This window comes from Eulemur rufifrons, chromosome 2 (genome assembly GCF_041146395.1).
Source record: "Eulemur rufifrons isolate Redbay chromosome 2, OSU_ERuf_1, whole genome shotgun sequence".
Lineage (NCBI taxonomy): Eukaryota > Metazoa > Chordata > Mammalia > Primates > Lemuridae > Eulemur > Eulemur rufifrons.
This window is the reverse complement of record NC_090984.1, coordinates 57859263-57874375: the sequence shown is the minus strand read 5'-3', so window position 1 is coordinate 57874375 and position 15113 is coordinate 57859263. Positions and strand designations below refer to the sequence as shown.

Here is a 15113-nt window from a genome sequence, read left to right as displayed (position 1 = left end):
CCAAACTATGCACAGGATGCAAAGCAAATTGCTGATGAGAGAGGTTGGGGAGAGATGGAGAGAGAGAAAGAGCACTGATTAGGAAAAAACATTAAATCTAATTAAAAAAATCTCAGATTCTCTAGATTCTTGTTTGCAAAAAAGGAACTATAGGGCTAGTTTTAACAGAAATTGAAATATGAGTCAATAATGTAGAAAAAAATTAATGATGAGAAAAATATCATGGACTATGTTCAAGAAATATGAGGAATTTCCTCTATCATATTTAACGTCACTTATATATTTTCATAAGAGTGTTCCAAACCATGCTCACAGTGGTTTACAAAATGTGTTTATTTTTGCAGAGAACCAGAGCCCCTCCACCAGTCCTGCCTGGGGCCCCATGGAAGTGGCCAACAATGTCACCGAGTTTATATTTCTGGGACTTTCCCAAGATCCTGGAATGCAATTGACATTCTTTGCCTTATTTCTCCTCTTCTACATCGTGATTATGGTGGGAAATTTGCTCATTTTGCTTACAGTCTTTCTTGATCCCCAGCTCCATACACCCATGTATTTCTTTCTCAGTAACCTGTCATTTGTAGACATCGCCTATTCCTCAGCCACAGCACCCAAGATGATTGCAGACTTTGTGTCTGAGAAAAAGACTATTTCCTACTGGGGTTGTATAACTCAGATGTTTACCTTTCACTTTTTTGGTTGTGCTGAGATTTTTGTTTTGACTGTCATGGCTTTCGATCGTTATGCCGCTATCTGCCAACCCCTCCGTTACACTACCATCATGAGTGCCAATGCTTGTGCTGTGCTGGCATCACTGTCCTGGTTGGGGGCCCTGGGTCATTCCTTTGTTCAAACCCTCCTGACCTTTCAGCTGCCCTTCTGCAATGCTCAGGTCATAGACCACTAATTTTGTGATGTCCACCCAGTCCTAAAACTTGCCTGTGCTGATACAACCCTGGTAAATATGCTGGTGATTGCCAACAGTGGTCTCATCTCCCTGGGGTGTTTCCTTATTATTCTGGCTTCCTACACTGTCATTCTGTTTAGTCTTCGAAAACGGTCTGCAGAGAGCCGGCGCAAAGCTCTCTCTACCTGTGGATCTCATCTGACTGTAGTAACTTTCTTCTTTGTGCCTTGTGTCTTTATTTATCTCCGTCCATCCACTACTTTCCCACTGGATAAGGTGGTGTCTGTGTTCTACACCACCATCGCTCCCATGTTAAACCCACTCATTTATACTCTGAGGAACCAGGATGTCAAGAACGCTATGAAGCGACAATGGAGTCGCAAGTTCTCCTTGAAGGAGAAGCAGAAGGGATAGTTTGTCAGCATGGCAAAATCAGAGAACTAGCTGATACCTTCAATGGTCCCTAACTTAATAATTTTAAGGAGTAGTCCCTAAAATTCAACTATCTTTTACTTTTCATCTAACAGGGAATAATTTGATGCTATTTTAGATGGTTAAACCTAAACCTTTCCGTACTGGCAAAGTTTATCTTCTCTTTCTTCTAGGAATCAGATCGTTTCTCCTAGAAAAACTAGTCCAACTTCTCAGGAGTTGCATTCTTGTTCTCTTCTTCTATCTTTCCTTCTGTCTGTCCTTCCTTCCTTCCTTTGTTTTATTCTTTCTTTCACAGTCTTTTACCACAAATATTACAAAATCTAGTAGGGAAACCGATTTTCAAAGAGATAATTATAATACAATATAACAAATGCAGACACAGATAGATACATTACATACAATGATGGGGGTTAGTATAAATTGACAAATTGCCCAAAGAATGGTTTCTGTACAGGAAAAAAAAGACAGAGAGAAAAAGAACACTTTATATATTTTGAGGTAGAAAGTAATTTTTTTTAAACAACCCTCTTGGAGAATTTGAATACTGTCCTCCTGCCCCCAGTACTATGATGGTGTTATTACTGAACGCAATCTTACTTTTTCTTTTGCTCTAGATTAACTAAAGCAACTAAAATGAATTGACATCTGAACTCTTGAAATGACTAAGGAGATGTAGTTTTATTATAAATTTTTAGTTAAACTTATTTTCAGTTCTTTAAAAGGACAAAATAGAATAAGCTCGTTTTCTTTGGTGCTGTTCTTAGTAAAGTTGGAGAATAGGTGGGTATTCTCAATATTTTGGAAAAGGTATTTTTCTTCTGAAAAACTTCTTTGGATCTTGTCTCATGACTCATATCTTTCAAATAATGTCTTGATTATTTTTATCCAACATTATTTTCTGTATGCCTTAAGCAATCCTGTATCTAATTAAAAAATCCCTTGATTTTTGTGTTGTTTTTTAAAAATGTATTCTTATCTCATTTCCACAACTTATGAAAGATATAAGTAATATGTATTACTTCTTTTCTACTTGCCCTGTATAGCATAGAAATGGTTGCATAGTAGATACTTGTCAGAATTAGTTGGTTGTCACCCCAATATCCTTTGTTTCTTTTTTTTTTCCTTAGTAAGAGAAACCTCATATTATTTATGTATGGCCCAGCCAAAATATTGCGTTGACCTGTCTCAAGCTTTTTAAACCTACAATTCAATAATTAAGAATGGGATTATAAGAGAAAGATATCTCTATTGCAGCTGGGTGTGGACAATATGATGTTAACAGTAGCTGGCAGGCAGGACTTTTGAAAACTCTTCAAAATCATTTCTCTACTCTTCAGCCCTTCTGAACATGAGCACCGTTAACATACTTTTCTCTTGTAAAAAGGGTCATTCTATCCTTTTTTTAAAACTAATTTTTTGAGATAAACAATAAACACACTGAAATTATATTTAAAATGGCAGGCTACATTAGTTTTCCTTTTCCCTCCTAAGATCTAAGCATAATAATAATAACAACAACAATATCAAAGAAAAAAAGGTTTAGACCTGCAAGAACAAAGAAAACAGGATAGAAGTTAGCTGCAGATAAGAGATTCCAACAAAAGTTTGGAAGAGAGAAGACAAAGGAGTAGTAACTGAATTGGCAGGGTTGAGAAGGCTAGCTCTGAAGTAGCAACAGAGAGGAATACCGAGGAGAAGTGCACAGATCTGTCTCTTGGAATCCCTGAAATGTTTGGGATGCCAGGACACCAGGTCAGGGGGATGGTGAGGTTCAGCACTAGTAATAGTGATTAAGAAAAAGGAACAGTTCAATTTCCAACCCTGTCTTTCCCCACCTCACTTCCACATGCTAATAGAGGCATGAGCTTCACAAACAGAATATCGACATCTTTGCTTAAGAAGCTGAATGGTAATAAAGTCACATTCTGACCTTGGAGATCACAAGTGGAATTGCTGCCTCTTTCCTGGAACCCTGCCCAGAAGTCTATCAATTAGTAAGCTCTGACCTATTGTTCCAGAGCTTAAGAGATCATTTTTTTTGACATACATAAGACATTTTAAGAAAAACAAAGTAAGCCTTTATGAAAGCCAAAAGAAATCTAGTGAAATCAGAGGTAACCCAGGAAAAAAATCTTTAAAAAAGTCATATCTTCACATAAATGAGAGAAAATATTTGCAATCTTGAAATAAGAATATGATGCTTTGAAAAAATAGAGAAAAATTATTTTAATACACCAAATATAATAAAAGGAACAAATAAATAAAATAAAAATTTAAGAGAGAATTGAAAGAAGTAAAAGTAGTCAAAGAAGTCATAGGAGTAAAGAAGTCTCCATGAAAGTAGAATCACAATTCAAAGAAATGGAAAGTAGAAAGGATAAAGACAAGAGACATAAGGAATCAAGTCAAGAGGCAGACTATTCAACTCACATGTTGTAGGAAAACAGAGAAAACAGAAGGGATGAATTTAAAGGAAACAATGAAAATAAATCTCTAAGAACAGAAAGGCTTAAGTTTCTGGACATGAAAGGTTTACTGAATGCCCAGTATGATTAAAAAACAATACCAAAGCACATTATTATGAAATTTTATTACCCTAAATATGGAAAAGATTATAAAATTATTAAGAAAAAAGAAAATATATATTCCACAAATAAATGAGCAAAAATTAGAATGGCATGAATATGCTCCACAGCAAAACTGGACCCTAGAGTACAGTGGAAAAATACCTCCAACTGATTTTCAGCCTAGAATTCTACACAAACAAAAACATCATTTAGGAAGATAGAATCAAACATTTTTAGTCATGCAAAGATTTATAAAATTTACTTCATGAGTGTCTTTTTTTTATTTTTGAAGTTTGGGATTATGTGGTCCAGTAAAACAAGAGGAAGAGAAAGGACTCAGAAATCAGTGTACATTTGGGAGGCTGTACAGTAGACACCTGTACATGAGATCTCCAGAACTCATTCATCGTGCATAAGGGGAACTTTGTAACCTGTGATCAACAACTCATTACCCTCTCCCCCTATCCCAACTACCATTCTATTCTCAATTTGAACATTTTAGATTGTGCATGTAAGTGAGATATTGCAGTATTTGTCCTTCTGTATCTGGCTTTTTTAAGGCTGAACAATATTCTATTGCATGTATATACTATATTTTCCCTAGCTTTATTGAGGTATTCACAAAGAAAAATTGCATGTAGGGTATACATGATATTTTGGTATATGCATACCACAATTAAGCTTACTAACATATTGATCATATCATGTAGTTACTATTTTTGTGTGTGTGGCAAGAACACTTGAGATCTACTCTTTTAGAAAGTTTCACATATACAATACATTAACTATAGTAACCATGCTGTGCATTAGTTCTCTATTACTTATTCATCTTATACCTGAAGGTTTGTACTCTTTGACCAATGTCTCCTCTTTCTCCCCATTTCCCACCCCTGATAATCACCACTCTTACTCTCTGTTACTATGAATTCAACATTTTTTTTTTAAGATTCCATCTATAAGTGATACCATGCAGTATCTGTCTTTCTGGGTCTGGCTTATTTCACTTAGCACAATGTCCTCCAGATTCATCCATGTTGTGGCAAATGGGAGTATTTCCTTCTTTTTTCAAAGGCTGAATAATATTCCATTGTATATATATGTACCACATTTTTTAATACATTCATCTATAGATGGACACTTAAATTGTTTTTATATCTTGGCTATTGTTGTAATGCTGCAATGAATGTGAGAGTGCAGATGTCTCTCTGAGATATTAAAGTAGTTTTATTTTGTTTGTATATATCCAGAAGTTGGATTGCTATATCATATGGTAGGTTTATTGTTAATTTTTTGAAGAATCCCCATACCGTTTTCCATAATGGCTGTACCAATTTATGTTCCCACCAAAAGTTTACAAGGGTTTCCTTTCAGCCACATCCTTGCCAGACCATGTTATCTTTTTACTTTTTGATAGTAGCCATTCTAATAGGTGAGAGGTGATATCACAATTGGGTTTTGATTTGTCCTAATGATTACTGATTTTGAGCATTTTTTCATATACCTGTTAGCCATTTGTATGTCTTCTTTGGAAAAATGTCTATTCAGGTCTTTTGCCTATTTTTAGAAAAGTTTTTTTTTTTTTTTTTTTGCAATGAGTTGTATAAAAATCCCTTATATATTTGGGATATTAATCTCTTTTTAGATAAACAATATGAAATATTTTCTCCCATTACATAGGTTTCTCTTTCAGCAAAAAAAGTCAAGCTGAGACCAATGTCAAGGAACTTTTCCCCAATATTTACTTCTAGGAGTTTTATGGGGTGAAGTCTTATGTTAATTCTTTAATGCATTTGAATTGATTTTTGCGAATGTTGCAAGAGAAGGGTCCAATTTCATCTTTTATTGCATGTAGATATCCAGTTTTCCCAATACCATTTATTGAAGAGTCTATCCTTTCCCCATTGTATATTCTTGGTGCTTTTATTGAAAATTAGTTGACTGTATATATGTGTGTGTGTGTGTATATATATATATATATATGCATATTTTATTCCAACACAATTTATTGAATAATTTATCATCTCCAAATTAATTTAAGAGGCCAATATCTATTTTGTCACCTACTAAATTCTAGTATACTCAGATGTGTTACTGTATTTGTTCCCAATATACCTTTATATTTTGGTGACAGTACCACATGATATCTTTATAGTTCGTTATTTTGCCCTTACAAAATAGTTTTAATTTTTCTAGTGTATTCACTTTTCCAGCTAAAATTTAGAATCATTTTGTCAATATTCCCAAAACCCTTTTGAAAATTTGATTTGTACTGTACTTAAAATAACATATTAATTTAAGGAAAATTACTATTGTTCAATATTACTTCTGGGTGGTCAGTATCATATTATGTCTTTTTATTCATTCAAATTACTTATATACTTTAGTAAAGACTTGTTATTTATTAATATAAATCCTTTGTACTTTTTAAATTAGGCATCTTTTAGTTATCTTATTATTTTTGTTATTAATGTTGGGTAAAATATAGTAAATTCAAGAATTATCAAATAGTTACAAACAAAAATGGATACACATTATCATGTTTGTGATCAAACTTTGTATAAATGTTTAGCTAAAGCAATAAAAGATGGTGACTTGTAAAATTTGTAATTAAATTAGCATTATTTATACTTAATGGAATCTTAAAACTCTCTAGGTATTTTTTTTATTTTCATGTAGAATGTTTCTAAATGTTGAATGTTTCATGTGTTCTTCCTTTTCCATTGTTCTTAATTGCTTTTCTATCAATCTCATATTGATTATTTTATTCTAACTTTTGTCTCAAGTAGGAAAAGAAGTACTCAGACTCCATATTCTGTGTGGCTGTCTCTATAATCCTCTTCTCAGCAATGTACCTGAAGAACAAGCTCTAGCAACAAGTCCAGTTCCCAGAAACTGACGTATTTTCACCTTGTAGTCCAAAGCTACAAAATGTGGAGGAAATGGACAAATTCTTGGAAACACACAACCTCCCTAAGCTTAATCAGGAGGAAATAGAACTTCTGAACAGAACAATATCAAACTCAGGCATTGGAGCAGCAATAAAAAATCTTCCAAAAAAGAAAAAATAGTCCCGGACCAGATGTGTTCACACCCGAATTTTACCAAACATACAAGGAAGAACACATACCTATACTGCAGAAATTATTGCAAAACATTGAGAAGGATGGTATCCTCCCCAACTCATTCTACAAAGCCAATATCACCTTGATACCAAAGCCTGGAAAGGATGTAGCAAAAAAACAAAACTACAGACCAATATCCCTCATGAACATAGATGCAAAAATTCTCAACAAAATTTTAGCAAACTGAATCCAACAGCACATCAAAAAAATAATTCACCATGACCAGGTGGGCTTTATCCCAGGGATGCAAGGCTGGTTCAGCATATGCAAATCTATAAATGTAATTCACCACATAAATAAAAGCAAGAACAAAGACCATATGATTCTCTCAATAGACGCAGAAAAAACATTTGATAAAATCCGGCACACTTTTATGATAAAAGCCTTCAACAAAATAGGCATAGATGGGACATTCCTTAAAATTATTAAGCTGATGTATGACAAACCCACAGCCAATATCGTATTGAATGGGGAAAAATTGAAAGCATTCCCATTTAGAACTGGAACCAGACAAGGTCGCCCGCTATCTCCAATTCTATTCAACATAGTGCTGGAAGTCCTTGCCAGAGCAATCAGACAAGAGAAGGGAATTAAGCATGTCTGAATGGGGGCAGAAGAAGTCAAACTCTCACTCTTTGATAATGATATGCTATTATACCTAGAAAATCTCAAGGATTCAGCCAAGAGACTCCCGGAATTGATAAACGAATTCAGTAAAGTCTCAGGATACAAAATTAATGGACACAAATCAGTGGCATTCATATATGCCAATAACAGTCAAGCCAAAAATGAAATCAAAGATGCAATACCTTTCACAATAGCATCAAAGAAATTTAAATATTTAGGAATATATTTAATGAAGAAGGTGAGAGATATTTAAAAGGAGAACTACAAAACACTGAGAAAAGAAATTGCAGAAGATGTGCACAGATGGAAATTCCTACCATGCTCATGAATTGGTAGAATCAATATTGTTAAAATGTCCAGTCTACCTAAAGTGATCTATAGAACTAACGCAATCCCTATCAAAGTACCACCATCATTCTTTACAGATTTAGAAAAAATAATTCTACACTTCATCTGGAACCAGAGAAGACCTCGTATTGGCAAAGCAATCTTAAGCAAAAAGAACAAATTGGGAGGCATCAGTCTGCCAGACTTCAATCTTTACTATAAAGCTATAGTAAACAAAACAGCATGCTACTGGCACAAGAAGAGAGATATAGACCTTTGGAATAGGATGGAGATCCCAGATATAAAACCATCCTCATATTTTCACATAATCTTTGACAAAACAGGCAAAAGTATACATTGGGGAAAGAATCTCTATTCAATGAGTGGTGCTGGGAAAACTGGATATCCACATGCAGAAGATTGAAACTGGATTCCCACCTCTCACCTCTCACAAAAATCAACTCACGGTGGATAACAGACTTAAACCTAAGGTGTGAAACCTTAAGAACTCTGGAAAAAAAATGTGAGGAAGTCGATTTTAGACATCAGCCTAAGTAAAGAATTTATGAATAAGACCCCAAAGCAATCACAGCAGCAACAAAAATAAACAAATGGGACTTGATCAAATTAAAAAGCTTTTGCACAGCCCTGGAAACTGTCCTTGGAGCGAATAGACAACCTACAGAATGAGAGAAAATATTTGCTTTCTACACATCCAATAAAGGGCTGATAACAAAAATCTATATAGAACTTAAGAAAATCAACAAGAAAAAAATCAAACAACCCCATCAATAAATGGGCAAAGAACATGAACAGAAACTTTTCAAAAGAAGACAGAATAATGGCCAGTAAACATATAAAAAAGTGCTCAACATCTCTAATCATTAGGGAAATGCAAATCAAAACTATAATTAGATATCACCTAACTCCAGTCAGAGTTGCCTCTATCAAAAAGTCTCAAAATACAAACGCTGGCATGGATGTAGAGAGATTGGAACACTGTTACACTGCTGGTGGGACTGCAAATTAGTACAACCCCTACGGAAAGTAATTTGGAGATATCTCAAAGAGCTAAGAATAGAAATACCATTTGATCCAGCAATCCCACTACTAGGCATATATCCAAAGGAACAAAAGTCATTCTATAATAAAGACATCTGCATTTGAATGTTTATGACAGCACAATTTACAATTGCAAAGTTGTGAAAACAACCCAAATGCCCATCAATACATAGGTTGATTAATAAAATGTGGTATATATATGTATATATCACGGAATACCATTCAACTACAAAAAACAATGGCTATGTAGCACCTCTTATACTACCCTAGATGGAGATTGAGCCCACCCTTCGAAGTGAGGTAGCACAAGGATGGAAAAACATGCACCACATGTACTCGCCATCAAATTGGTACTAAATGATCGATACTAAGGTGCTCACATGGTAGTAATACTCACTGGGTGCCAGTCAGGTAGGAGGGGTAGCGGGATGATGGGTAGAGCGGGTGGGATGGGTAAATCCACAGCTAATGGAGACAGGGTGCACTGTAGGGGGCAAGGACATGCTTGTGGCCCTGGCTTGAGCAAGGCAAATGCATTTCAAGTAACCAAAATGTTTGTACCTCCATAATATCCTGAATTAAAAAAAAAAGAGAGAAAAATATTAATGAGCACTTTTGTTGTCTTTACTTCACAACCTTCAAGTATGGCCATTGAGAGTATAATACACAATTAATTTTAGGAGAGCAATTTATGAAAGAGATGGGAGATCAGGCTGATAGAATAAAATTGAAATAGAACCAAATTTATTTGTTATCATAGAACATTTAATTTGTTAAAGTAGACTCCATAAGAGAATCATTAAATGTGTGAGGCTGTGGGGTTGATGATTGTGTATGTGGTAAAAAACAATTTAGTTCACTATACATTCACTTAATATTTATAGTGTACTATTTACTATGGTCAATGTGGTGGTTAGCCCCCCAAAATTCCTGCTTTCGTGTAATTGATTTAGTTTAGGATCCACAACGTTCATACATATAAGGGTAATTGCCAGTACAAACCTGCTATTTTTAGGTGAGAGGTATAGACAACTATTTGCACTTAATACTATAAATATTAAGTGAATGTGTGATGAACTAAATCGTACTTTACTACATATGGATTAGATGGGAGAGTCAACTGTAGGTTGGTTTATGGAAATAAGGACTGTTTCTATTTTGTTCATCATTGTTTTCTGGTGCCTAGTATAGTGTCTGATGTATAGTAGGTAATCATTAAGCACATGTAGAAGACACTGAATAAAGTTAGAAATATAGTTTGGATTAAGGGGTTAGCCGTTATGGCCTTCTTTGTAAATGCAGGTACACTGTTCAAGCAATGTATGCAGTATTAATATTGGATTTGGACAGATCTACATTTTCCCAAGGATCCAGCATCTCTACGTGATACAATCCTTCAGGACGGTAAAATTGGAAATGCATGTCATACTCTAGAGGACATACTGCACATCATAACATTTTCCACCCTTAATCCTGGGAAATTAGCCATTTTCTTTGTTCTGTGCAACTCAAAATTTGTGTTTCTATGCTCCTTGGATAAAGTACACTCCAACTTTTAAATTATTCCCTCGGGGATTTTATTCCTACCTGACTTTCCCTGGCCTCCAGAGAAGTGATTTTTGCAGCTACAGCCCATCGTGCTAGTTAGCTCATTGTTACATCAGGGGAGGAACTGGTGTATACCTAAATACAGACGAGAAAGTCCTGTGTTGTGGATGGGGGAAGAGGCATCTTCTACCCCTTCCCCACAATCCCTCACAACACCAAGACTGACACAGTGATGGGTAGGTGGAATGTTGTTAAAATATTTACATAAACCACTTTATTTTTGAGACAATGAGATGGATGTAATGATGGTAATGATTATGTAAAATGCTCAGAGAGTGTGGTAAGAAGCAGAAAGCCTCACGCAAGGAAATGTCTTAGGGAAATGTGGTAATAACATAGAGCAGGTCTTGCCCATGGAGTTAGTGGACAAACTGTTCCTTCTTTGGCTTGATCTCAACAGATAAAGCATTTTAAACTCAGCGGTGAATAGGGTGTTGAGAAGATACCTTGGTCATCTGATACTTACAGAATGAGCCATTCTTAAACAAGCTTAGAAAGAGAAGGCTGTTTTGATTTATGGGTCTTCAGATATTGCCAAATCATTAAAATAAACTAAAATTTTGAATTCTATCACTGCTGAAAAGAAGTCAGGAAAAAACACCAAGATCTTTAGTCACTTCTTAGGATGGCTCTTCAGGCTGAGCCCTGGGAAGGGAGTGGGACAGGTGGGGCCTGAGATGTTTCATTTGGAAGGGATTGGAATTGGTTGGAGTAACAACTTTGAAAATGAATAGAAAAACAAAAGAGAAACTTAAAAGCAAAGAGACTCTTGTTTGAAAGTAACATGGGTGGAACAGGTATTTTAAAAAGAGAATCCCAGGAAACAAAATCAGGAGTCATGAAGCAGAGTCAGGAAAGATTAAATAAATTAATAAAACAAGTAAATTTAGAAGTATTTAACAATTTTTTCAGTCCTTTATTCATTTATTTATTCATCTAAAAATCCATTTAATCATCCACCCATTCATTCATCTATCGAATAAACAGATATTAAGGACCATAGTGTGCTAAAACCTACCTTAGGCACTAGACAGATACATAAATTAGACATGTTCCAAGAGGTTCTGAGTTTCTGTTATATTTTCATCAAAATACAAACTGAGGGCCGGGTGTGGTGGCACGCTCCTGGAGTCTCAGATACTTGGGAGGCTGAGGCAGGAGGATCCCTTGAGCCCAGGAGTTGGAGGTTGCAGTGAGCTATGATGATGCCACTGCACTCTAGCTGGGGTGAAAAAGTGAGACCTTATCTCTCTCTCTCTCTCTCTATATATATATATAAACTGAAAAATTACAATATAATAAGTTAAAGTTTTTACTGGAGATGTAAATAGAGTACTACTATGGAGGCATAGAAATATGATATTTCTATGGAACTTGTTCATAAAGAATTCACAGGAAATTTCAGACATTTTAGAAATAAGGCCTTCTGAGAGTTACTGGAGGATTTAATAATAGTGATTTATCAATTGTCACATAGAAGTGTGGGTCTGGGGAAAACGTGTGGAGATGGTGGTATTGGAAGTCAGAGGCTCTCATCCCCCTCTCCAATATATTTCTTAGACTTGTTCTTAGCTTTCCAGATCTAAGCATAGCAGTTGGGGTAGACAAGTGTGAACAGATATTAAAGGCCAGTATTTTGGAAATCATGTTAGGATGATAGTTTCCCGATTAAACCTACTGCTTTACAAAGGAAAATAATAAAAATTATTATTATTTATTAAGTATAAGCTATGTGCAAGATATTTTTCTGACCTTTATATGCATTAATCATTACATTAATACCTTTGAGGTAGGTACTATTATCATCTCCATTTCACTGATGAGACACACTGAGGCAGACAGAGGTAAATGAGTTGCCCAAGGTTACAAAGCTAATAAGGGATTCAGCTGTGGTTAGAACCAAGGCACTAACACTCCATATCTAAGTTTATTATAAGAGAAGTAAGCAGAAAATGATCCTCAAAAAATTCTCATATTGAGATCAGCCCTTCTCTGATCCTAATGTTTTCTTTTTGCCTATTTTACTGTAGGAAAAAATGTATACAGAAAATCAATATTACTACATGTTCATACTTTCTGCTATTCATTTACTTATAAGATTTGAGGTCCCTGGGTCTCCATATACTCATGTATATGGTGGAAATGCTTTTGTATACTCCCTCCTCACCATATCACAGAATAAGACAGGTGAGCTTGATATCTTAAGAACAGGAAAATCCAAGTTATTTCTTTCCGGTGTTGTATGTATCCACAATGCATATATTCTATCACTGTTTCTTTACATTGTCACCCACATCATTTTAATGTACCTTTATGAGACTTTTACTCTCAATTTATTTTTATTTTCATAGAATCATAGAATTTTAGAGCTAGAATATTCCTTAAAATTCTAGTTAAAATCCCTCATGTTGCTAGGAAGAAACTATTGTAGAGGAAGGTTGAATGACCTTCTTAACATCACACAGACTCTTGTTTTCCCCCAAAGCATTGATTCTCTTGAGGAGAGTTCACAGTTCACTCACCTACAAGGAGGGGTCCTGTACACCTAGGTATTTCCACAGGCATCCTCCAGACACTACATCCCTGCAGATTAAGACTAGGAGGTCACTAGATGTTATTAAAAGAGGAGCAGGCTTGCATACAGAAACTTGGGAAGAGTAGGTGAGTGGATGTAAGATAAAATAAAACCTTCTTAACCAAGTTATCTGTCTGCTCCAAGGGTAAGCACTCGTTTGGAATTGATATGGCCTCCTAAATGGCAGCCCTAGAAAGAAATTCCCTAACTCAGTCCCCATGGTTGGCTTATCTCCCCCGAGAGTTACCCACAAACATAATTTCTTGCTCTGGGTTTTCCTGGCACAATTCCCAGCCTTTCTTAGAGTGTGCTAAGGCAGGGCATACCTAAATATGGATAGTAGATTCAGCTAAATTTTAATAAGGACCTGGAATGTGCTGGATGAACCTCATTTTAGATACAGAAGGTATAAAGACATTTTTTTAAAGCCATCATAGAGCTCAATTTCCAGCTGCCTTTGGTAGTATGATAATAGCAGCATATAATCCACCATTAAATTTTGCCAGTTGCATCTTGTAAATATTTTCTAAACAAACTATGCATTTTATTGCTGTATCTTTAGTTTAAGTGACATAATTTTTTCCTATAATCTTGTCTCACTCGAGTTTATCCACATAGTAGCCAGGGTGATATTTCTAAGTTGAAAATCCTGTTAAACTATTTCCTGGGTTTTCTTTTAAAATATATTGGAACCCATTGAAATCTAATTGTCTTATTGTGGACTACATTATGTTGTCTTTGGCTATCTCTTTATTCTGTTCTTGTGCCTTTCCTAGGTGTAGGCCTCCTACAGTTCCTAGAAACTCTTACCTGCCACAGGGCCTTTGCATTTGCTGTTCTCTATCTCTAAAATGCTTTCCTCCAAACTTTCAAAGTCAATGAAACAGCACCAATTCAGAGAGAAGCGTTTCTGAAACACTCCTTCACTACACACCACCCTTCCACCACCATTTTCTCTCTATACTAATCTTTTTTTCCTACTTATCTTTTATCACTAGTGGTAATTATTTTATTTTACTTATTTATATTTATTTATTTACTATTTGTTTGTTTACTTATCTGTCTGTATTTCTGGAATGGAAGTTTAGTGAGGCAGAAATGATCTTCCTGTTCATTGTTGTAGTCTCAGCAGTTAACACATAGCAGATACTCCCTAAATATTTGTTGAATAAACAAATGAATAATTTATAGAAGTGACACAGAAGCTATACATTGGGGTAGAGCCTTGAATATCATGTGTAGAGAGCTTTCTGTTGACATGTGTTAAATGACAAATGCTGGCCAGTCAGAACTGTGTGTTTTATGATATTTCAGGCCATGGTGTCAAGGTAATGTAGGGAAAATATGTATTTGTCCTTCATTGAGGAAGTGGCATTGTTTAGTAGTGTGTGTGTGTGTGTGTGTGTGTGTGTTGTGAGTAGCAGCTGGGCACTGCTAGCTTGGGGCATAGGGGGTTTGATTGCCTGCCTGACCATGGATTGAGATACTCCAGTAAAATGTCTCTTTCCCACTTGATGGTTGTGAGGAGTGGAGGAAAGAGAAGGGGTGAATGCTCTGCAGTTTTTTCATAAAGAATAAATGAGGTTAGTTTTGGTTCTTAATGCAAAGTATATATCATTACTTTCCAATTTTATGTCATATCTTGAACATTGAGGTAAAAAAAGAAATCTCTTTGACACTTTCTGATAAAATGACCCTTTCTATTCCATACTACCTGATATGTATTTGTTTTTCCAAGACAGCACTCATTTGCCTAAATTCTTTCTTTCTAGATTAGTGCCATTTTCTACTTCCTCTTTGGTGGGATAGGTACGGAATAGGACAGAAGAGAAAGGGGTGACTTGTATGACAATAATCAGAATTATCATATCGCTGTCTTCCAT

At 35.4% G+C, this 15113-nt stretch overlaps 1 protein-coding gene across 1 annotated transcript; it reads left to right on the top strand.

Annotated features, from left to right (window-relative positions):
* The first annotated feature begins 229 nt into the window (after positions 1-229).
* LOC138398193 (olfactory receptor 4S2-like) lies at positions 230-1321 on the top strand. Its single transcript, XM_069492447.1, is given in 1 exon segment — positions 230-1321. A coding segment is annotated over 1 exon segment (1092 nt).
* The last annotated feature ends 13792 nt before the right edge of the window (positions 1322-15113 follow it).